Source organism: Momordica charantia, assembly GCF_013281855.1.
Source record: "Momordica charantia cultivar OHB3-1 chromosome 7 unlocalized genomic scaffold, Mcharantia_2.0 BLBB01000007.1, whole genome shotgun sequence".
NCBI lineage: Eukaryota > Viridiplantae > Streptophyta > Magnoliopsida > Cucurbitales > Cucurbitaceae > Momordica > Momordica charantia.
In genome coordinates this window covers 19,828,272-19,852,399 of record NW_028275165.1, presented here as the reverse complement: position 1 = coordinate 19,852,399, position 24,128 = coordinate 19,828,272, and the positions used below count along the sequence as shown (strand labels likewise).

The 24,128-nt window shown below is 33.9% G+C and overlaps 4 protein-coding genes across 6 annotated transcripts; 2 read left to right on the top strand and 2 right to left on the bottom strand.

The window, feature by feature from the left end:
* The first annotated feature begins 1,112 nt into the window (after positions 1–1,112).
* On the top strand, positions 1,113–2,041 carry LOC111009847 (protein SRC2-like). Its single transcript, XM_022283072.2, has one exon. It carries the CDS (start codon positions 1,136–1,138, stop codon positions 1,919–1,921), a length of 786 nt encoding a protein of 261 aa, XP_022138764.1. The 5' UTR covers positions 1,113–1,135; the 3' UTR covers positions 1,922–2,041.
* A 2,395-nt stretch (positions 2,042–4,436) lies between these two features.
* LOC111009860 (mitochondrial thiamine diphosphate carrier 2) lies at positions 4,437–10,555 on the top strand. 3 transcript variants are annotated; one of them, XM_022283089.2, is made up of 8 exons: positions 4,437–4,593; positions 4,931–5,095; positions 5,812–5,928; positions 7,015–7,126; positions 8,033–8,160; positions 8,802–8,954; positions 9,059–9,196; positions 10,060–10,555. In XM_022283089.2, exons 2-8 carry the CDS (start codon positions 4,964–4,966, stop codon positions 10,276–10,278), a joined length of 999 nt encoding a protein of 332 aa, XP_022138781.1. In that variant the 5' UTR covers positions 4,437–4,593; positions 4,931–4,963; the 3' UTR covers positions 10,279–10,555. The 3 variants fall into 3 exon arrangements, with proteins under 3 accessions (XP_022138781.1, XP_087982520.1, XP_022138782.1); XM_088126394.1 differs by lacking the exon at positions 4,931–5,095 and having other exon boundaries at positions 4,453–4,593; XM_022283090.2 differs by lacking the exon at positions 4,437–4,593 and having other exon boundaries at positions 4,950–5,088.
* Positions 10,556–10,740: 185 nt separating this feature from the next.
* Positions 10,741–14,144, bottom strand: LOC111009550 (dynein beta chain, ciliary protein). The gene is made up of 4 exons (XM_022282664.2): positions 13,716–14,144; positions 12,309–12,433; positions 10,995–11,295; positions 10,741–10,876 (listed from the first exon to the last, which is right to left on the bottom strand). The coding sequence occupies exons 1-3, from the start codon at positions 13,882–13,884 to the stop codon at positions 11,002–11,004; spliced, it is 588 nt and encodes a 195-aa protein (XP_022138356.1). The 5' UTR covers positions 13,885–14,144; the 3' UTR covers positions 10,741–10,876; positions 10,995–11,001.
* A 733-nt stretch (positions 14,145–14,877) lies between these two features.
* On the bottom strand, positions 14,878–19,382 carry LOC111009693 (uncharacterized). Its single transcript, XM_022282871.2, has 4 exons — positions 19,301–19,382; positions 19,099–19,156; positions 17,339–18,136; positions 14,878–16,810 (listed from the first exon to the last, which is right to left on the bottom strand). Exons 2-4 carry the CDS (start codon positions 19,102–19,104, stop codon positions 15,011–15,013), a joined length of 2,604 nt encoding a protein of 867 aa, XP_022138563.1. The 5' UTR covers positions 19,105–19,156; positions 19,301–19,382; the 3' UTR covers positions 14,878–15,010.
* Positions 19,383–24,128: the final 4,746 nt, after the last annotated feature.

The following is a 24,128-nucleotide window of genomic DNA, read 5'->3' as shown; positions in this document are numbered from 1 at the left end:
AATGTCAGTTAAATGTATATTTTATAATAATAAAAGTAAACGGAAAATAATTATATCTCAAGTTGGTTATTTGTCTTCTTCTCATCAAGTGGCGGACAGCAAAACACGTCTTCATCATCTTATTCCTTTCCAATTTAATTAATATTGAAAAATTGTAATTTTAATCCTTAAACATCAAAATGTATTTCGTATTTCTCACAAATTTTCTATTTCCGTACTTAAATTTTAAAGATATAACGATTTAAATTTATTGTTGTTAATTTTTCAATAAATTAATTGTCTATAATAAATACATAGTGTGATTCTGAATGTGTGCACTAAAATGTTTTGAGAGACGTATATTAAAACTACATAAATAGATTAAGGAAGTCTGAACATAACTCAATTGATGCATATATCCTCGATTGAAATATCGAAATGGATATCTCCACCCGCATATCATTAAAGTAAAATAAATTCTAAGAAAATATTAAATTGAGTAGATATTAACTGCTAGAATAATAGTTGAAACTAAAATGATTACTCTTTCATAAAATTTAGAGACTAAAATGCACATTTCAAAACTTTAGTAATTAAAATAATTATTTTCTTAAACTTAAAGCAAATAAAATATTTGTCAACCTGAATGTAAGTGAATTAGTTAAAACACTAGTAACATCTATATAGGTCTTATGTTCAAAATTCTTATTCTACATTGTCCTGATCTAATAACTTCGGTAGAAAGTTAATAGTTTATCGCATTAAAACGTTTATTAAAATTTTATATAGAACTTTCTATTCATGTCTTTTTTCCACAAAACATCAAATAAATAAATAAATAAAAACTCACGAGTCAACAAAATACAATTTGTAGTAATTTTTACCTTCCAATATAATTTCTTAAAAAAAATAACTGAAATAATTTTTAAATTTAGATCAATTAAAATAGAATAATCAAAGCTGTGGATAAAATTATAATTAAATGCCAAACCCAAAATTAAATTAAATTTAGAATATAGTTTGGCAACTTGGTTAACCAAATCAAAGAGAATCATATTCTTCCTTGCCATTGAATTGGAGAGTTTTCTATTTAAAGCCATCGAATTTCACTTCATTTTTCGCCAAAAGCAAAAGAGAGCGCTTCCTCTCTCCAAAAATGGAGTCCACGTGGAGTCTAGAAATCAACGTCGTTTCAGCCAAAGACCTTCCCGAAATTAACCTCGTTTCTAAGATGGCCGCGTACGTCGTCGTTTCACTCGCCGGCGGCGGCAACTCCGACCAGAAATTCAAAACCAATGCGGATTCCTCCGGCGGAATAAACCCCAATTGGAACTTCCCGATGAAGTTCAGTGTCAATGAGCTGGCATCCACTCTCGTGTTCACTATTAGGTGCTTCAGAACTCTCGGCGACAGAGACGTGACCTACCCCGTGCGAAAGCCCTCGGGGAAAACCCACGGCCTTTTGAATTTTCAATATAGAGTACTTGGCGCAACGGCGTCGTTTCGCGATGAAAAGCAAAAGCCCCCCGCCGCTTACGCCACCCGAGGAATTGGACCGCCACCGGAAGGTTATCCTCCGCCTCCGCACCCGGCCGCCGGATACCCCCCTCCGCCGCCGCCGCCGTACAACACTGGCTACGCTCCACCGCCACCCCAGCCTTACGGTTATCCACATTATGGTTACCCGGCGCCGCCGCCGCCGGGGTATCTACCGGCGGCCGGAGTGGTCGCAAAGAAGGAAACGAAATCGGGAATGGGTAAGATTTTAGCAGTGGGAGCGGGAATTCTCGGTGGATTGGCGTGCGGGGCCATGCTCGGAGAATGTGCGGCGGATCTTGGACAACCGCCTTCCCGCGGCAGTTCCTCCGGCAACGGCGGCGTGCACCGTTCAAACTTTTCATCTATGGCTTATAGTCAGAATACGCTCGGAGGAATTGGCTGAAAATTAATTAATTTTAATCTGATCATTTTAATTTCTTCTTGGCAGATGGGGTTTTTTATTTTGTGCTTGTTGTCGGGAATCAGTGATATTAATTATGTTTTTGGACAAGCTTGAGATTTATGTTTGAATTTTAAATATTTGTTTTTGATCACATATATATATGTTCAACCATGAAATGTTACATTAACGTCCCCTTTGGTGAAATTCTTGTTCGATCTTTTTTTCCCCCTTCTCGTTTCTTTTCTGATTTATTGTTTACTTTTTTTAATAAATTATAAAAATACAACTAGTAATGGTTTTTGTTATTTCTTTTTATCGAAAAATAAATGAAATATATTTGACAACAATTTTTTATTTCTTGTTTGTTTATGTCCAAAAAAAATTATAAGAAAATTAGTTAATTTAAAAAAAACATAATTTTTAAATTAAACATTCAGATCTTTTATGTCATATTTAATTTTTAATATTTTTTATGCACTTATAAGTCAATGATTTAGTAATGGTTTCTTCAACCGGATCAATTAGGGCGGCAAACATTATTTTATTGTTTTTAAACTTTATACGTCATTTTGGAAACATTTCTTAAATTTGAGAGATGCAAAATAACGATAAAGTTGCCAAATTGATTCTAATTGATTAAGTATATATATTAGTTCTAGATTAGTCATTAAAAATGTAAGATTGGAATATTTACTCCCGTTGATTAAAAAATAAGCTCTATTTTATGCTATTTCATTTGTGGTATGAATATGTAATTAAATTACTATTAACTTCAATTATGTCTCAATGATTCTTAAAAGTTTCATAATTGACCAATGATTAAACCATCTCTAATAGTTACAAATTGTTATTATGTTAAATATAACGCTTAATTTAATTTATTTAAATCTCAAAAGAGCTAGATCTTTTTTTATTTGATTGATTGTTTTATTCACGGTATTAAGATTAAGCTAAATAAGAAAAGCTAAATAAGAAAAGGGGAAATTTCTATCTTAATTGAGATAAACACATTAATTAATAATACACATCCATTCGATGAATATAAAAAATTACTATCCCTATATTCTATGAATCCTTATATTAATCAAGTCTAAATCATGATAATCAAATTGATTTTTTTTAACTTGTTAAATTAACTATCAAATTAAACTTGCTAATATCATTTTTCTTTCCTTTTATTTTAGTAGCGCTAGACTTTTAAAGTTTGTGATTTGACTTATGGAAAACCAATTGCATTTTATTATTTATGCTTTTTCTGGAAAATAAAATAAATATTGTTGGTATGGAAATTAATATCAAGCGCATCGATCTTCGTGGGAACCACCCACTCGCATTGTCAATAATTTATATAATTGGTTAAATGTGTGAATTTATAATTAGTGTGCATGACAGTATTTATAAATTCCTTAATTATTTATCCTCATTTATATTTTGGTATTAAAAAATATAACCTTTTTTTTTAATCTCTCGGTCAACTTGAATCCTGGGTTCGAGGCTACACGATTTAGATTCTATTTTCATATGACTTCATTTTTTAAAGTAAGGAAAAAAAATAGAATCATATATAATTTCTCCATAAAAAATAAAAGAAAAAATCTTACGTTTGTTGTGATTCTCTATTGTTTTTATAGAAAATTTTTAAATTTCCTTTATATAAATATATTCTGCAATTTGCGTCTCATATTTATGTTGTTTTTACCATTTATCTCAAATGTCACTCGTCGGTGGTGTGGTATATTATAAAAATATTTCAATTTCAATTTCTTTATTATAAAAATTTTCAATTTCAATTATAATTTTTTAATTTCAGTTTCTTTATTATTTAAAAAAATATGTTCAAGCATATAAACTTTAACTACCTGTTTGTAAAAATAAAAAATAAAACTTAACTAAACATGAAAGTTAAAATTATTTATTTTATATTAAACTTACATTAAAAAAACAATATTTGAAAACCAAAATAGGGTTGCGTTGGGATTCGATCACGTAACAATAAAAATATATTCACAAAAGAAAACAATGTGCGTAAGTCATTTATCAGAGGACTTAGAAACTGGGACCTAAGGTTAAATGAAGGAGAAAGCAAATAATTCAAATTACTTTTTGTTTAACAAATTTTGTGCTATCTTAAGGGACAACCAAATGAAATATAGCAATTCATATATATTTTCAATCAAAAAGTCGTGACTTCAATAATTAATAGATAAAAATAGAAAAAAAATTATAAAAGAATAAAGGATTGTCAAATTATCAATAACAATGAACTAAAAATTACATAATTCTTAGGAGCGAAAGAATCACATTTGGTTATTTTTATTTAGAATTATATTTATTTTCTTTTTTAAAAAAAGAAAAACGCTCCTCCTCCCGTGCGTGTAAGGGATGCTAATTAGTAATTTAAATATGAAGACTGTGAGTTGGAATCTAATATTAAAAAATAAATAATAATAATAATAATAATTTGAAAAAAATAATGGCGTGGCGTACTCGCATTTTAGTCCATGAAAATCTCTCTCAGTCGCTTCGCTCCCGCAATCTAGTTCTAGTTGTAGCATTCTCTTTGCTTTCCCAATTCCTTCATACATCCCATCAAACTCCCCAACTTCTCTCTCTCTTCTGGCGCATTCAATGGCGGCTCTTCCATTCTCCACTTTTTCAACCGCCTTTTTCAGGTATCTCTCTTCAACTCTGCCCTGCTTTTTCTTTATTTAATCATTTCTTCCACGTCGTTTGGCCGTTTCTATGATCTGTGAATTTGACCTTTCCCGGTCCGGAACAGACTTCTTTGATTTTTTGTTCTATATCTGTTTCTACTCGATCGCCTCGATTCTTCGCGTTTTCTTCGGGTTTCGCTTGTTTTCCGTCTCTCTTCCTGTTGATTTTTTCTTTTTTGTTCGCGGTTTGTTTGTGTATCGCATTGATTTTGCAGTTCGGTGTATTGGATTGTGGAGTTTGAGCTCTGTTTGTTGTTAGTTCCTCACGTAATTGAGGTCGCCATCGATGTTTTAGGTTGTAGTTGGAACCTGAGGAGGAGGAGGAGGCATGGTTTCTCCGCCGATGGAGGAGCCAGGACAGTTGAAGCGCGCGATGATCGATTCGACGGCTGGCGCAATTGCTGGTTGTATGTCTCGGACGGTCACGTCTCCTCTCGACGTGATTAAGATCAGGTTTCAGGTTGATTTTGGTTCCATTCCCTGCAATTGTTTGTTTTCTAGGAAAATCAGAAAGAGAGGAGAATAAAACTAGTTTCAGTCGCTAATTTAGGTTTTATGTTTAGGCTCTAAGGACGTAAACGAACTTCAATTTTTCTTCTCTAGCGAAGAAAGAAATAGAGATGCTGAATAAAGTAGTGTTTGTTTGTAGTTGCGAACTTCAATCTGTTACTGGTATTTGAAGATGTCGAGATAATTGTTTTTCTTTCTTTGATGTTATCCATTTCACTTCTTCTGTTCAGAATCTTTCTCCGACTTTATCCTGCAAAGCAGGATTGAGGCGTGGGTATCAAGATTTTAACTATTCCAATAGAACTTCTTCGCATGGAATTTCATTGTAGAAGTAGTTTCTATAGTTCAGGATACTCGATCTTGCCATTGACGCAACTGTCACAAATAGTTCACGATGTAGAATCCAATAATATTGACAAGTTCCTTTTGCGTTTATTATGCAAGGTTTATGTCTCATTCCTGCTAGCTACTGAGTATAATTTCTAGCACATGCATGGAATTTAATTATCTCTTGTTGGAAATTGAAAATATAGACCATACTGGACTTCCAGTGGCATTGTCTATGCCATGAGAGTTCTACTCTTATTTTTGCATATTCGTATTGCTCTCCACACCATGCAAGCAATTTAACAGTGATTAATGCTTGTGCTAATGTTACTTTGACAGGTTCAACTGGAGCCTACAACTTCATGGGCTTTGGTTCAAAGAAGTTTATCTGGACCATCAAAGTACACTGGTATGTTCCAAGCAACAAGGGATATCTTCAGAGAGGAAGGGTTACCGGTATGTTGGTTCTATGTATTCTCCGATCAACATATTACATTGTTCCGCGTGATTATCAGTCTCCTTCATGGAAAGATAAAATGTAGGGAATATTGCAATTGGCACTTTCTTGTTTAATGTCGGTCATCCTAATTCATGGAAGGTTGTACTGCATTTTGAAAGATATGTGAGGAATTTTTTGTAGGAAGAGAATACTGAAGGAAAAATAAGTCGCTTCCTTAATGATTGATAATGGAGGCATATGGATTGAGTACAAGAGATGAAGAGAAAAGAGACTTAATGTATTTGCTAACTAAATGGTCTTGGAAGTTCTTTAATCAAACCAATGAACTGTGGAACAAAGTAATTGCAAGCATTTATGGGATAGAGAATGAAAATTGGTTTACAAAAGAAAGATTGATTGAAAGCTATAGCTAATGCAGAAAAATCCGCCAGAACTTGCCTCCTCTTCACACAAAAAGGGGATTTGTGAAAATCTCATCCCAGCATACCTTTTTTGGACATATAATGCTCAAAGCTGATTCAGTAACCTGGAGAAAAAATAACTGGCCCAAACCTGTGCGTGTACCCTACATAAAGTTCCTGATCCCACAAAGCTTGTTTCCAGTCCACTGCTTACTCATTTTTGGTTTCCTTGAGGCGCAGCTTCTTCTTAAATTACAAGCTAATACTGTGTCATATTTTTTATATAGCTGAATGAGCAAAGTTTCGATCTTGTGTCCATTGCCTTTGAAGGCTCTGAATCCTCGTGGCTTGTTCCTGTTCTGTTATTTACTACCTACAACTCTATTATTTTAGCATCAAGCTAGAATTGTGCACATATTTAGTGACTAAAGCAACCAATATTGTTTCTGAATTTTTTTCCCTTTTTCCCTTAACAATGAACCACACAAACCCTGGAAATTATAGCATGGATTTTGTTTTTGTTTTCTAGGACAGTTTCCACTTCTAAATCATTTCTATTCTATTCAATCTTCCTCGGGATATTCTGTGGTTTCATATACTTGCTAGATTGATTTTTCTTGCAAGAAAATCCTTGAGTTGAATTTGTTTTTTCTTTAATTCATTTAGATTTTACTATTGCAGGGTTTTTGGCGTGGTAATGTTCCTGCTCTGCTCATGGTTATGCCATATTCAGCTATACAATTTACTGTGTTACATAGACTGAAAACGTATGCTGCTGGTTCTTCTAAGACAGGTACTTATACATCAGATGAATTTCTTCACAGCTGTATTGTTTTTACTCTTAACTTGACGGAATTTCCCTTCTAGCAGATGTGCTATTGAGAAAAATGACGGGTGGGGGGTGAAGAAAGTAGAACGGGAGGTTTCAATTTCCAATGTCTGTCTTTTCAGCAGGAACGAAATGAGATGGTTGAGTTAAAGGAGATTGGAATAGATTTGTGTGATGTTGGATAAGTTTTAAGGGAGAAAAGAAATGGAGGTTACAAACCATCCTGAGTTGACCCAGTAGTCAAAGAGATAAACTCTGAACTAAATATTATTGAGATTCCAAACCACAGTAACCATCTAGGATATTACCATTCAAGTTTATGGGATCAAATGTTTGAGAATCAAACAATTTACTGGCCTTGGCCTAAATTAGGCAGACACCCATAGTTAGAAAACAGTAAATACCAAAACTCTTGATGTCTCTCGGGTCCGGGTCTTGGGGTGGGTGCGGGTGCTCTTGGGTATAGAGGAGCAAAGCTCCAACTCCCAATTATCGAAAAAAAGAAAAACAAATAACTAAATGCTTTCTCTCTTCCTTCATCCCCTCATCCTCCTTTCCTTAAATTGGAAAAGTGGAAGATTCATGTTTTTTTTTTAAAATCATTTCTTGTCATTTAATGTATTATTCTCAAAGTGGCTTTAAAATTTGACCTTTTTATCCCACACCAATTTCACTATATACTCTAAAACGGTCTCTCATTTTTCTACTAGATAAATTATACTCAGTTTTCTTGCCTGGAATCAGGCAGAGTCTTGTTTGGTTACATTGATTCTTTGCTTCAGATATCAGATGCTAAAACTACCTGGCATTCAGAATTTACTTGTTTCTGCCTCTTTATTTATCAACTTTTCTGTTTTTCATCTGATGTAGAGGCCCACATACAATTGAGCCCATATCTTTCTTATATCAGTGGGGCTCTAGCGGGTTGTGCAGCAACCATTGGATCATATCCATTTGATCTTCTTAGAACCATACTGGCCTCGCAAGGTGAACCTAAGGTATCAAATTTGATTAAAGACCCAAAACTCATTTTTTTCGTAGGTTTCAAATCTATGAATTATTGTTTCTGTCCTCTGAACTGTGTTTGAGAACTATGATTGTGCGACTTATCAAGACTAATGCTAATGCTCATGCTTTTGGTAGGAAGAAACTAAAGCAATATTAGAAGGGAAAAAACTTAATTTTAGTTGTCTGATCTGAACATGGTTTAACTAATTCTTTGTTCTGAAAACAGTTTTGTGTTCTACAACAGCTCCCGTATATCCCTTAACCTCCAAAGCGTTGAACTGAATTGGAGATCTCCATGTTTTTCTTAAAAAATTTAAAAATAATCCAATATATAGGTCCACCCTGAGTAGAACGTTTCATTCTTTCCTAGAAAAAAGGAACGAAGAACAGGTGTTGATAAATTTTTGCAAACAAATTTATTAGAGCATCAGCTTCTTATGATTCCTTTATATGAGCCATTGAGTCTGTTTGTGTGTAAATAAACTACAATTTCCAATAGGATCAGTACCAATAGCTAGTCTAATGTGGCTGTGGCAACAAATGTTCATTGCATATGAATTTGCAGTTTTAGAAAATGAATTCCTCCAAGAGGCTACCTGATGCAAAAACAATGCGTTATGTAAATGTGTAGATTTATCCTACCATGAGGTCTGCGTTTATGGATATAATCCGAGCCCGGGGATTTCGTGGACTATACGCTGGATTGTCACCTACCCTTGTCGAGATTGTTCCTTATGCGGGTCTACAATTCGGCACCTATGACACATTCAAGCGATGGACTATAGCAAGTCTACTATACCATTCTATTTTTACTCGAGTGTTCTTTTTGGTAGTTTAGTTTCTATTGCTTTTAATCTGACAGTTCTTTCCCTTCGAATGATATTGCAGGCCTGGAATCACCGCCACTACAATTCTCGACCTGAAGATGGCCTCTCGAGTTTTCAACTTTTTCTTTGTGGGTTAGCTGCTGGGACATGTGCAAAACTTGTTTGCCATCCGCTTGATGTGGTTAAAAAGAGATTCCAGGTACACATCTTTACTCCATCGATTGGTTCGGGTTTTTTACTTCTGCCATTTATGACCTTAGGGCTTAGATTAAGATAGAAATGCAGTAGAGTTCTCGGGCGAAACATAACCAGTAGAACTAGCTAGTTGTTTTTGACATTTCAACTTGTTTTCTGAAAATAGTAATGCAAAAAATCACCTAAAAAGTGCCTTCTATTGTTGAAGGGGATGGAAAAAGTTGCTACAGAATGCAGTAGAGGGAATAAGTTAAAGAGTGTATATAACAACTTTTAGAATAAGAACCAGAATGATCTTTGGAATGTTAAAAATTGCTTATAGGTCATTAAAGCACTTTTTAAAGTTTTTATAATATTTAGTTAAATAATTGAAACTCATTTTGAAAATTCTAAAAACACCATAAAGTTCTGAGATGCTTTGAGTGTTTTTCAAGTGTATTTAAAATTTTCAAAATCACTTTTGTCGGTGTTTTTAAAAACGACATGGTTGGTGACAATTCTCAAGTGATTTTATAATAATCCGATATCACTTTAACTGATTTTCGGTCAATTGGGAGGTTTCCAAATGATTTTTTGTCAAAAAAAAATTTTAACCTTAAAATTTGAGAATTTATTTTTTCATTTCTAAAATCTGTCACTTGGATAACTTTGTTTATCTTTAATTTTGTAATATCTCCTTAAAATTATAATTCTCATATCTTTTTCTCGGTCCAAAAATTTTTGTCTCACTTTCTAAAATTTCTCTCATTTAAATCACTTCTAATGACATAAAAATCACTTGAAAAAACTTGAAAAAGTGTAACCAAACGTTAAAATAATTATAGAAAAACCACTTTCACAAGTATTTTCATTGTTTCATTTTCTCAGATTGAAGGGTTGCAAAGGCACCCCAGATACGGAGCGAGAGTGGAACAACGTGCATACCGAAACATGTTCGATGCCTTGCGGCAAATTTTGAAAACCGAAGGCACTGCTGGCCTGTACAAAGGCATCATCCCCTCAACAGTGAAGGCAGCCCCGGCTGGGGCTGTCACATTTGTGGCTTATGAAATCACATCAGATTGGCTCGAATCTATTTTGACTTGATTCTATTTCTTACACTATTCAATAAGCATTTTTTTTCCCTACCCTATTCTTTCCCTCTAGGAATGACCCAATAGAAAAGGGGCTCTCTTTTTTCTTTTTTTCCATAACTAAATTATAGGAAGTTTAGCCAAAAACCCAAAATACACCTCCTGCCGACAGTTCTCACTTCGCATAAATTATGAATTGGTACAATTCAACTTTGACCCAAAAAACTAACTGTTTTATTTTTTATTTTTTATTTTCTCTAATATATCTGAGTTAATATCTTTGTTAGACACTCTTTGATGTTAACATATTAGAAAGTGACATAATCTTGAAAATTCATGGACTTGTAACCTATAATTTTTTATTAATATAATCTTTAAAAAGACATTTTTTTTTTAGTTTAATAACTTCTAGGAGTGGGAATTTCCTACCTTTTCGTTGACGACATATGCATTGAGTAAGACATAAACCAAAGTAGACGTTGCCAAAAAGTTAGTATGATATAGCAAGTTTAATAATTCTAACGTTTTTTCAGTATTAAAGAAAAAAGTTTTAATTTTAATTTTCCCATCCGGGGCTAATCACCCCTTCCCCCTTGTTATCTTCTCCATACCTGAAAGCAGTTTTTCAACATGTCAAAAATGACATTCAAAATTTAGTACAAAATGAACCAAAGTTGAAGGTTGTCAAAAAAAAAAAAAGGAAGAAAACAAAACAAAACAAAACCTAACCTGTTAATTAGGAATTAGGATCCTTGTTTTTGGCTCTAAGAGTGTCCTCAGGAGGCAGAGACAGAAACTGCAAAATGGTGTGTATTTGTGTAACACTAACATTATACCTTTGAGCAATTTGTTGAACGGCCATTGTCCCATTGTGATCCTCAGCCTTTCCTTCATGCAGTTGAATCACGTGGCGCATCTGAGCTACGTTTAGAGTTCCTGGTGGAGCTGGCCGATCTTCGTATCTACTCGATTTTACATCTGTATTCCGCAGCTTCGGCATTGGCCTCTCATATCTCTCCACCACAGCCGCCTGTTACATTATCACGCAAATCATAAAATTCATTCTCATAACACCTCCCTACAAATTTGAGTTACTTTCATAACCATTTTAACCATTCTTATTAGATGCAGGAGCACCCGAGCCCCAAAACCTGATCCCATGAGCCATCAAGGATTTTTTATATTAAACTTACTAGAAAGTTCGAAGTAGAGGCCTCTAAACCAATATGACTAAAAGACCTCAAGTTCTTGTCAATTTGGTTGCCCTTTGGAGCTCTGGCAAACACTACTTTTTCTTTGTTTTCAATGGGTAAGTCAAATTTTGAAAACAATAAAAATATATATATAGTTTTCAAAATCTTGTTTTTGTTTTGGAATTGAGCTGATGTGAAAACATTAGAAAGAAATTGTGACCGAGCAATCATAATTTTCAAAGAACAGAAAATTAAAAACAAAAGGGTTGGAGGAAACGTCATAAATGGGAGGCAGATTTTTCATTTAAAAAATGGCCAAAGAAAAGCGAAACCCCTAAGCCAGCCTTAGAAAAATCTCTTCCAGAACTAAGAATAAACTTGTATGCTTATCAGTAAGAAAAGAACTAGTTACTTTCTTATGTAATTTACCCACCAATACTTTAAATCATCAAAAACAAACCACGTCAAAAAAGTAGGAAGGAACCTCCCTTTATGAGGCAATGCAGTTTTTAAAAAATTGTGGTGCATCTTGGATTGGATTTCTTTTTCTCCTGACAATTAAAGAGACGAACTATAAACTTATATGCTTTTTAAATCATGAATTTAAATTATACTCTCCACCATAGTGATCATTAATCAAACAATCTGAAGTAATTTACTAGCAATATGGATTACTCTTTATGAGGACTGGACAGAGGGTAAATTGGCTCAGACATCAAGGATTATTACTGGAGAAAAAGAATAGAGAGGTAGTACCGAATCATGCTCTACATTTTTAAGAAGTGTAAATTTGTATTCAATGCCTCATATTATACTAAGAGTAATTTGGCTACTTCTTATGGAAACTTACCTCCCCCATCTCAAGTTTTCCTCCAGGTTTGGATTTAATTCGGCCCACCATTTGGCCAAGCATGGCGTCGAACTGAGGGTCTCGTTCTTCGGGCACATTTTCAGAGTTACTTCCCAAGATACCACCTGAATAAACAATTGAAAACGGTTAGCATTCAGTTATATTACATCCTACCTATGAATCAATTCCCATCAGCCAAAAAAAAAAATCATCAAACGGACTCTGGAGTGATCTAAAAGTTTCCATCCAACAGTTTGGCTTTATGATTTACACGCATTTCTAATAGCTATTGTTCAGATTTGTCCGTAATTTTATAAGCAGTTCCCCAGCGAATCAATCTTTATTGCCATTCCAAATTAACCGCTCCCAAAAAATCAGCTCACTATAAAAATCTGATGAATTCTATTGAACTGCGTTTGGTTCAACGAAGAAAGAGAATCAAACAAAAAGAAATTCCACCTGGAATATCAGTATACTTCAGAAGATAAATCTTCTTTAAGATCATGCAACAATCCCTAGCACTTGGCCTCTATGCTCTGATATTCTTTACATCCTTAGACATTGGAAGCCTAAATCAACGGAAGCAGTGGCTAAAGAAAAAATAGGCAATAAAAGCAGAGAGCATATAACAGATAAGAAAAAACTACTTAACCTTTGATTCAATATAACTAACTCAGGATAACTCAAAGCTCAGAACCAAAAAGATCTCTCCATACAAAACTGTAATAAGTTAACCACGTCCACAGAAAATAAGCAATAGAAACAGAGAACGAAACCTTAGTTTCAATAAGTATAACTAACAGAAATAGTAAAATCGGAATAAACTTCACAATCTTAGAAGCAAGTGCAACTCAAGTTCAGCATCGATCACTATATAAAACTTTAAGAAGTTAACCTCCTACAAAATCAAACGTTAATGAGGAGAGAGAGGCGATGATGAACAGAAACCAGAAGATATTCGGTTCATATAGACAAAAGGCCAACAAAAAACGACGAAAGAAGAATACAGTAACTGGAGTAAGTAATAAATGAGCCGTGACTGCTAAAATCGACAAAACTCTAATAGAGAAATGCTGCGACCAAAGGAATTTAGAGAAAGGAGAAGGAAAGGATGTTGTCGAAAAATCAGGCTCGTTATCGAAATCTGATGGTTTAGAACACAAAGAAACTCTACATAACAGCATTCTATTCAACGGAGGAACAGAATCTTTCTTCGGGAGCATTCAGCCTCGATTCTTTTAGAACTCAAAGAAACTCTATAGAACTGCATTTTATTCAATGGAGAAACAGAATCTTTCTCCGAGAGCATTCAGCCTCGATTCTAGAAGTGCCAGAAAGAAAACTCGAGCAGAAATTCAAGAAAAAACGCCAAGAAGACCTAAAAAACGATTAACAAATTACAATTACCTGAATCAAGGGCGCCGCTCTCTCGAGGCTGCGGCACCTCAGCCTTCTGGATCGCACGCGGCGGAGGCCTCCGATCGACGACGCTCTCCATTTTCAACGAAGAGGCGGTGGAATCGATGCTCGAAGCAGGTTTGATTCTTCCAGCCGCTCGACGAAATGCCTGTCCCATCCTTGCGTCCTCCAAACGAGCAACGAACTGGAATCAGAGATTCAAATTCATTCGAAATTCGTCACTCAACGAGCGAAATGTAGCAAGAACCCTACGAGAGGGACGGTTTACGACGAACTTTTCAGGCGAGATTGAGAATGGAAATGAACTGACGAATCGGTGAGTCGTGACTCGGTTCAACTGAGTTCGAAACTCGAGCGGCCGAGAGAGAGAACTAAATAAGAGGAGCGTTGGGGGGCGAACGTGGCCGATTTGATCATTCTCCACGTAATGAAATTTTCGTCGTGGTGATGTTTTTATATATGTTTTTTCGGGCCCCACCTCATTCTGATTGGATTAAAACTAAATACTTCATATCTATTTCTATTTTATAAATCCAAATTCTAATTTTTAGATTTTCTTTCCTTGTTTTTTCCTCATAATTTTAGACCCTAAATTTCAAGATAAATTTATATTTGCTTCTTAAATTTCAAATAGTGACATTTTTTATCCAATTTTTAAAAAATACTTCTAAATGATCCTTGAACTTATTTTATCATAGTTGACTAACGAAAAAATGCAGTGACATAACACCTGTCTCTAATGAAAAAGTCATGAACTCCAACCCTTCACTCTACTCTTGTACTAAAAAAGAAATATTCATTTTGCTATTCGTTAAATTCATTTTATTTGTTTATCAACGATAATATTCCATAATTTTAATCTCAATATTGAGTAGAATATAGAATATGACCACCTCCCAAATAACTATTAAATACAATTTTAAAATACGATTTGAAGTTTCCTCACATATGTTCCATAGTGTAAAACTTCAACCACGTCGAGCAAAGTATTTTTCCTTCCGATAATAGTTTGGAGAACTAAAATTTCATATACTAGAAACAATTATTAAAGAAAAAATAAATGAGTCCTTCGTATAAGATATGGTGTAACTAAAACAAAAATTATTGGAAATATAGGAAACATCAATGTCATTCATAAGCTAAAGTCGGCTTTAAAATTAAATAATAATAATAAATAAATAAACTATATTCAGCATCAACAGTTGTTATATAAATATATATATATCAGAAGTAATCTCTTGTTTTGAAGCATAATTAGAAGCTATGAACCATTTTTTCAGGAATTAAATTTCAACCTTAGAGAACACCTCACTGTTACTGTTACTGTTACTGTTACTGTTACTATTACATGTGCTAACAACTGCTCTATCTTCTATCTTGAATTTATCAATGTTAATTCCCAAGTTTGCAGCAGGTTTCACCTTAGGCCGAACACGTCGTGGGGGCGGCCTTGTCGTCGAGTTTTCTTCCAGAAATGGATCTTTACACTTGCGCTTCTGCTTAACATCCAACAATCCTAACGCCCTTGCTTCCAGCGCTCTTGCTGTAGGGGGTCGGTTTCGACTACTGACTCTCCTCGAGTTCATATGAAGTTGCTGGTCAGACACATCCCGGGCAGCTTCTGAAGTTTTAACTACACTAGGATCGTCCTGTTCCTTGATTGTTTGGTCAGGTTGTCCTTCCCTCATTTCCATTATAACAGGTTCATCGGTTTCGGCATCAGCATCGGGAGGAACTGGCAAGTTTAAGTCTATCAAGGCACGAGATTGATTGAGGTCGATATCCTTCGGGTTCCGGTTTCCATCGAGGCTAGTCATTGGACTGCCTCCAGATGAAGTAGAAGACTTCTCCTGAGACAGATCCGCTCGAGGTAGGAAGTTCTTGCTAGTACCGGGACCGTCTTTAGAGCAGAAGACATCCTCCTCTTTCGGCTTGGAAGCTACTGAAATATTACTTGTCGACTTTGAACTAAAAGCATTCAATCTCCTGCGTTTTTTGGTAACATTAGTTAGTTTCCTTTTGTTGTCCGATCTCACTTTTTGGCTAAACCGATGTGTGATACCGTTTCGAGATTGTGTGCCATCGAACGGTACGGAGCTGTCTTCCTTGGAAACTTCTGCAGGTGAATCAGTAGAATCTAATTCACTAAGTGGAAGCACTTGCTTTGAAGCATCAGCTGGAAAATAATGTCCATTCAAGTAGATCTTTTGATCCTTATTTCTCCTCGAGGCTTGAGAAGTAGTATCAGAAGTCCCAGCCTTGTCGAAATGCCGATTCTCTTCAGAATCAGATTCCTCCATTGACTCATTTGTAGAATACACGTCGTAATTTTCGGAATAACATCTCAACGAAGAAATGCTGAGTAAGTCAACTGGTAAACTTCTAAGTTCTCGAATGCTAGACGCACTCCCATTTGCTAGACTTGTGTCAACGACAGTAAACTTCACGATATCAGTGTTGTGGGCCGGAGTTCTTGGTTTGAGATAACAATGGCGTTGCTGAGAAGGAAAATCCTCTTGGTCCATTTTCAAGTCGTCAGTCCACCCGTTTTCTTCCATGCTTTTACAACCTTTATCAGCATTGTTGTCAAGTTCAAGCAGTGCAGGATCCGAAGCAACTTTACCAAGGACATCGCTGACCGAATCAAAATAGTGGTTTCCCCTTACCAGCTTCCTCCTCGAGAACTTCTTGATGCCCGGAACAAGAAAGACCAATGAATGCTTCGTACCAGTAGTACAACCATTACTTGGCTGCTCAGAATGCCATCCCCGAGCAAGCAAACGGGGCCAAACAGCTTCCCAGAAGAGATCGCTTGATCTGGCTTTGCTCAACCTGAAATCTCCTGTTAGATAGTTGACAATTTCCAAGGGAGTAAGGGCAGAACATGCTTTCCCAATTGGTATCTCGGGGCGGATTGAAGCAACGTGATTCGACTTCAACGGATCTATTGCAATGCCCGTAAGATCTTGCTTCCCTTTTCCGATCCCCACTGCCTCAACAAACACTTCCAATCCAACCGTAGCTTTTAAAGCAAACACATATTCTTCAAGTGACATTTTGCCATCTCCAAATGCTTTTGAGACCTGTAAGTATTTGAGCAAAAACAAACAAATGGCAGCATCATACGAATCCAACCGTGCAAGTCCACGAACCAAGGAACTAACTAATCGAGCGAAATTTAATCAGAAACACCATTTATCTCATTCTTTTCATCTAAAAAGTTTGTGCACATATGTGATTGATAATCTATGATGGCTTTTTGAGTAGTTAAAGTTAGTTGATTTCGGCATTACGGTTAAAACTTCAAGCTACTCGTCTAACTACCACTATATGGTCATGTAACAAAATTCTTTTAGTCAGAACCAAAACAGGCCATCTATTGCAGCAAATACAAGTCTTTCGAAATGAGAAATAAAAACAATAATCAGTCCCTTATGAACTCGAGAAAAAAATATCAGCAGATTAGATTGCTTCTATCTACTATATAGGAAGAGCGAGTGGCGATTTTCTAATGGATTGTTTATGTTCGATCTCATCCTAAAAAATGTCTATCATTGATTGCATACGACCTAAGAAAGTTAAAGACAATACATGTGAAAGTATAGAAGTACCTCCATTGATGCATTTTTGCAATCCTCTGCTACGTGAAGAAGCAACCGAGAAACCAATTCCTGCTGTCTCCAACCTTTAAACAATCTCTGTCCATAGATGCATTTCCTGCCTCGAGCTTTCCGGCATTCAGACCATCGACGGTATTTTTCAGACCGATAAAACCTTCCATAGTAGAACGCCAGAATATCCCCCATCTGTTTGGTTCCAACAAATTTCTTCACCAAAGCAAGGTTTTTCCCAAATATGTACAAACCAAGAAGAAAACTGGCCTCTTCTATATTGCTCCAAAACTCGCTCGAGACCCCGGGAACCAGATAGTGACCATTGATATTATCCTTCTGATCTGCTGCAAGCTCAGTATGTTTTGGCAAAGCTAAACTCGCTGTCATTTCAATTGCCTCAACGTTCGGTTTTGCATCATTGCCTATCGGGGCATCTTTGATTGATTCAGCTTTGGGGACTTCATTTCTATTGCATTTTTTAATCAACAGCTCATGTTGTGTCAAATGAGCCTCCTTAGAGATCCACATTACCGGTACGGGCAATCCAACGAAGAATTCATGGAGGCCACCATCCTGAGTTTCTGCCTCCTTGTAACTCTGAAGCCAGTCTCCATCCGATTTCGACAATAAAGGAGGAATATCAGCTTGGTATTCTTCACCAACTCGAGGAGAAACCTCTGAATCTTCAAATTCGTCGCATATTTCAGAATTTTCCGGAGAAACAGACTGCACGTGCTCGGGAGATCCATTCTCATTGCCATTGGTGTCATTGTAATTTTCTCTCACCAAATCTATCTGCCAAAGAAAACCAGTTTAGCATCAAAGTATGTCTTGTATAATCTTCTCACTTTCAAATCCATTTAAATTTTCAGATTCATATATTCTCACAACGATCTTAGTTTCGCATCAACCTTCAGTATTATCTTTCAGAACGTTTTTTAGAAGCTCTCAACACTAAAATTCCAACCTTGACTTGTAAATTAGAGCCTTTAAAATGAACTTTTATTCAAATTTCTCCAATATTATCAGCAGAACGAAAAACATAAAGCTCTCAAAAATCCACTGTAAGAAAATTTCCAACTCCAAGTTCACTACTTAAAATGTCCTAGCAAGTAATTAAGAACTCAAACAAATTAAAAAATAATAACGATAATAATAATAAACAAACAATAAAAAGCCAAGAAAAATATGCATTTAGAACCAAAAATTTCTTCCCGAAATCAAGAAAAACAAACACCATTTCCAAAGACCAATTCCTTCCTAACTTATTCACAAGAATAGAGGCACCAAATATCCCAAAAAAAAACAAAGAAAATTCTTGCCAACAGATTCCATAAATCAACCCAGAGAGGCATTAAGCTTCAAATCAAGTCAATTAATTCAACCCAGATCCACTTTCCATACCAAGACCAAGAAAAACAAAAGAACAAAGAACCAAAAATTAAAAATAATAATAATAATAATAATAACAGCAACCAAATAAAATCATATCATATCATAAATTCATAATCTTATTCTGCCATTACAAGTATTTCAGTTGAAAATAAAGAAATAAACAAGCTTCCCAAACACACAAAAGAAGGGGCAAAAAAATAGAACAAACAAAGAAACCGCAAGCGATAATTCCAATATGATCCCGTCAAATTAGAACCGTTAAAACGCGGACAATAAATAAAAAAACACGCAGCAGCTATTATTACTATTAAAAGAAAAAAAAAAGGAAAAGAAAATAGAGAAGAATCTGTATAATACTTCACCTCCATTGACGACTGATGAGTAGTAAAAAGCTCGAGAGCGCACGTGAGAGAGAGCAGCCTGAAAAACAAAAACAAAAAACAAAAAGAAAAAACGGTGCCTTCATCCGATTGAGAACAAAGAAAACGCGATTACAACACACTATTTTCGTTATAGAATTTGTGTATACGGTGATTTACAGAGAGAGAGAAAGAGAGAGAGTACCTGGTTTAAGGAAGCTGAGGTTTCATGGTTATACGAAGGAGGAGGTTGAAAATCGAGGACTTGGGGGGAGGGGGGAGGGAGTAAATAAATAAATAAGGAAAATTAAAAGAAATAAGGAAAATTTTAAAAGAAAATAAAATAGGAAAATAAAAATTTGAAAGCGACGTCGTTTCGAGAGGGGGATGGATGAAGAAAGGGGAAATCCTACGCGCAAGGTGGAGTAGCTTCAGTGACACGTGGCACGTGAAAATTAGTATTCCCGATTCCCGCTTCCCGCTTCGGCTGAATTGGATGCCAGTTTCTCTAAAACTCCATCTTAAAAGTTAAATATAATAATATAATATTATTATAAAAACCACCTTTTATTGCAGTATTATATTTGTTCCCAAATCTATTTATTCTTTCCATATTTTAATTGACCTTTTTTTTCCGTATATTTTGTTTTGGTTTTTCAATCTTTAAATTCAGTCTCGGAATTCCTATAAATGTTTGATTTAGTTTTTCTTAACTCGATTTTGGTTCTTTTGTATTAAACTTGCCTTATTTTCTTAATTCAATCATTTTACAACTTTTATTTTAGACTTAATATTTTTGTATATAAAAACGTTTTAATTGTTGTTGGTGTTTTTTCATGAACAGTAATTCAAATTCATCTTAAAATCGCACTCTCATTAAGATCATATTGAAATACTCTCGAGAAAAAATATGTTATCTTGCCTCACCTATACTCACTCTTCAACCATGAAAAATCTTCTCAATTCAATTGTCTGCCGATTTGTTAGCCTATCATTCTAAAATTCTATCTATTGTCCCCCGCTCTTCTAATTAGAACATATATTAACTTATATAATCTATTTTTTTAATTTCAATTATTCAATTAGGCTGTCCACCATACCAGATTTTTAGTTTATCTAATGATGTAATTTTCTACCCGATAAATCTCTCTAATATTAAAAAATATATATTGAAACTCGTCGAAACTTTTTGTTTAGGGGTGCACAAGTTTAATCGGTGGTGTATATACAAAGCCTGAAAATAAATTCACCACCCCATGGCTATCACATGTTGGTACAATTACAAAATTGGATTTACTATATACAATTTAGAGACAGGACAAAATACATATAGAAGTATATAATTTTTGTTGCTCTTTACATGATGTACTTTATTGCTAATTTTTAGAAAAACTGAGTACGTGTGAAATATTATAATCTTTTTACAGTACTGTAAATCTCGTACATGTGAAATATTATAATCTTTTTACAGTAAATCTCGTACATGTGAAATGTAATGTAAATAGATATTAGAAATACTATAAGTTAAAATAATTTCATTCCGGTAATATTAAAAATAAATAATAATACTTTTACCCGGAAATAACGAGAGCTACACTCGAGCATACCAAAATTAGTATTAATTTATTATAAGTTAATTATATTTTTTGATTTAACAGTTTTGAAATCAAGACAACAATAAAGGTAAACTATAAAGAATATATAAAGATAATTTAAAAAAGGAATATAAAAAGATAATTGTTATATCATGAGCCATTTATTTTTCTTGATTCCCCCTCGAATCACTATTTAAATGCTTTTTAATATCGATGTTATCATTTTATATCTTCTCTCTCTTTTTTTTCCTCTTATATTTTTCATATTTTAAAATATTATGATTTAATTATTGAGATTTGAAAGAACATTCCCATCTTCATATTTGTTTTTCTCGTATCAGTGTGTCTGTGTATTCTCTAATAATCTTTAAAAATATTTTTGAAATCCAAATAAAATCTTGAAAACTATTTAAAATAGTTATAAAATCTATTATTTAGTTTTTAAAGTTGGCTAAAAATTTAAGAAAATTTTAAAACTAATTACAAAGAACAGACAATTTCAAATAGATTTATAAGCTCACTTTAAATTAAAATACAACAAAAACAAAAAAAGTCTCTATGAAATTCGATCTGGCATTTACCCTTTTCCCTTTCAAAATTATTTAAAAAATATATATAAAAAGTAATGTGAAGTGAGATCTAACATTTTTCATTGTTCTCTTATTTACTTTCAAAAAAATTTATTTAAAAGTTTTGTTACTATTTTAAAAGTCAATAATTTATTATTATTTTTATTGAAAATTTTATTTAAAAGTTTTGTTACTATTTTAAAAGTCAATAATTTATTATTATTTTTATAATAGATAAGTAGGAGATTTGAACTTAAATCGGATATAAATGTCTTAATCCGTTAAATTAGGCTCAGTAAAAATAAAATTTTATTTATTGTTTTAAAAATCTTAGTAACGTAATGTTACATAATTTTCATAAGTTTAATTTAAAATAAAATAATTATCAACCACTCACCACATGAACTCATGAGTACAATGCAACAAATCCACCAATGTCGGCGATTGATTGGCAGTTTTGTCGAGACACGTGTCACAATATAATTGGTCGTTGGGAAGAAGCTGGAAACGGCTGTGTTAGGATAGCCTTCTTTAGCAGCTTCATAGTCTCAGTCTCGGTAGCTGCCAACGAGGAGATGAATCATGGCACGTGGTTACACGCGCACTATGGAGCGTGAGTACCAAAATTCCGTTCCAAACTTTTTATTTATTACGTGTTTTAAAAAGAAGTTGCCACTCATATCTTTTTATTTGGGGAAAAAATATAATTTTGGTGGAATTTCATATATTAATATTATAGTATGGGATTTTAACCGAGAAGACGACATTTTCCGATTTTAGTTTGCTAATTATCTTTTTGTGTTTTATTAAACAGAAACACAATTTTTTTTATTAAAATAAATGTATAACATTCGTGGCATCGTGTGTTTCAAAACCTACGTGAAATAAATATCTCAAATTAGTTAATTAGAGTTTGAACGTAATTCCAAATAGAAAAAGATAATAATAATCTCGACCTTGTTATTTTGAATTTTTATCTATATGTATTTTCAAAAGATTTAATTGGATCGCTATACTTTAAAAAATATTTATTTTTTGTACCTTCGTCATATTTTTATCTTATTTTTCTATCACAATTTTAATACGACACTATATTCCATATATTTATTGGATGTATCCATAATTTTATATTAAATAAGTTTTGGTACGTAAAATTTTTGTTAAAATTATGCAAACAGAGATTAAAATAGTCACTTATGAATCAAATCAAACGTTTTTTAATATATGGATTAAAATAGATCGAAATTTGAAATTTATTAATCAAAATAGATATTTTAAAAGTAAAAAATCGAACCAAATTTGATAGTGCACGGCTAGAATAATATTTTAATACACACAGCTATAGGTATATGTAAAATATATATATATACTTACACTGAAATGGTGTGATTGGACCACGTCATGGAACGTTATTATCCGAAATCCTCTACTTCCAAAATTCGTTTTAAATGCGAATATTATTACTATATATGGGATGGGCATTGTGCACGATGAAAAAGTGAAAGACTCATTTAAGGAAAGAAATAAATATATAAGTCTTTTGTCCATTTTAATTTTTACATTTCAAAATATCAATTTTAATTATTGTACTAAAAAAAAGTGAATATTTTGTTCTTTATTTACAGGATTTTAACACAATAAAAAATATATTTTAATACATATTTATAACAACATCTCAAAATATTTAACATAAAGGTATCACGTTAAAATTATAATCAAAGCCAATGAAATAAAAATACAAAAATTAGCTATTATTGCAATTTTTAAAAACTGGATGGCTACCAGTTTGGGCCATGCACCAGAATTATACACAACTTTTGAGTGGCAGTGACCACGTAGAGCAAGCCCAACCAACCTTTTGCCCTTTTGAATACTTTTTCTTTTCATATATATTTATATTTATAGATGCTTATTTCTCAACGACCATCACACATATGTAAGTACCTCACCTCTAAGCTCTTAATTAATGTATAAAAAAATAGAGCATTGAGGTAAAATGTACTCTAGAATTCAAGTTCAGAACATACAGATACGGAGCAAGTAGGGCAGGGCAATCAACTCAAAAATGAGAGTCTACTTGACCGTGTTTCGAATTCTTAAAAGGAGTTAGTGTAGGAAAAGTCAACTCACCTTGATTAGGGTTGCCCTCTTCCTTATGTATGGAGATATAGTTTGAATCTGTAACACTGAGGGTAGCATATCACGCCTAGGAGTCGTGGGAACCACTAACATTCCTATTCCCTTCAGATCTTAGAAGAAATATCGCAGCTTAAGTATACGGTGATGCTAACACCCTGGCTGCTAGCTGTCTTTCGCACAAATCGTACGTGCGCTTAGAATTGGGTCCATTGTCATTTGGATTCGGCTCAATATGCTCGGTCTCTTCCTATCATCTGCTAATCTAGCCCACATGATTTAATAAAGCTACAATACTTTTAGAATTTGTTTTTTTATTTGAAAAGTTCGCATTTTCTCCTATTTCTTACTTATTCATAAACTTTGTTCATTAACATAGATAATTAACTATTATAAAAAGTAAATTTCAATACCACATACCAACATATAATAATCGAGACGATTTGTGTACATTTGATTAAACTATAAATACCTTTAAACTTTTAAAAAGTATATGGATCAAAGCACCAAACCCAACTACTCTCACTCTTTGGCCTCTTCGTAGCTATTGATCTTGATCGGCCTCTTCCTTGGCTTCTACTTGATCTTTGGAGGGCAGGAGGATTTTGATCCTATTGCAGTATCTTGATGCAATGATAAATTAGACGGTGAATGAACCTTAGGTGGACTTGGACCGTCTTATTTTAATTCCATTACCACGTGACACAATCTAATTAGGTCGGCTTATGTCATC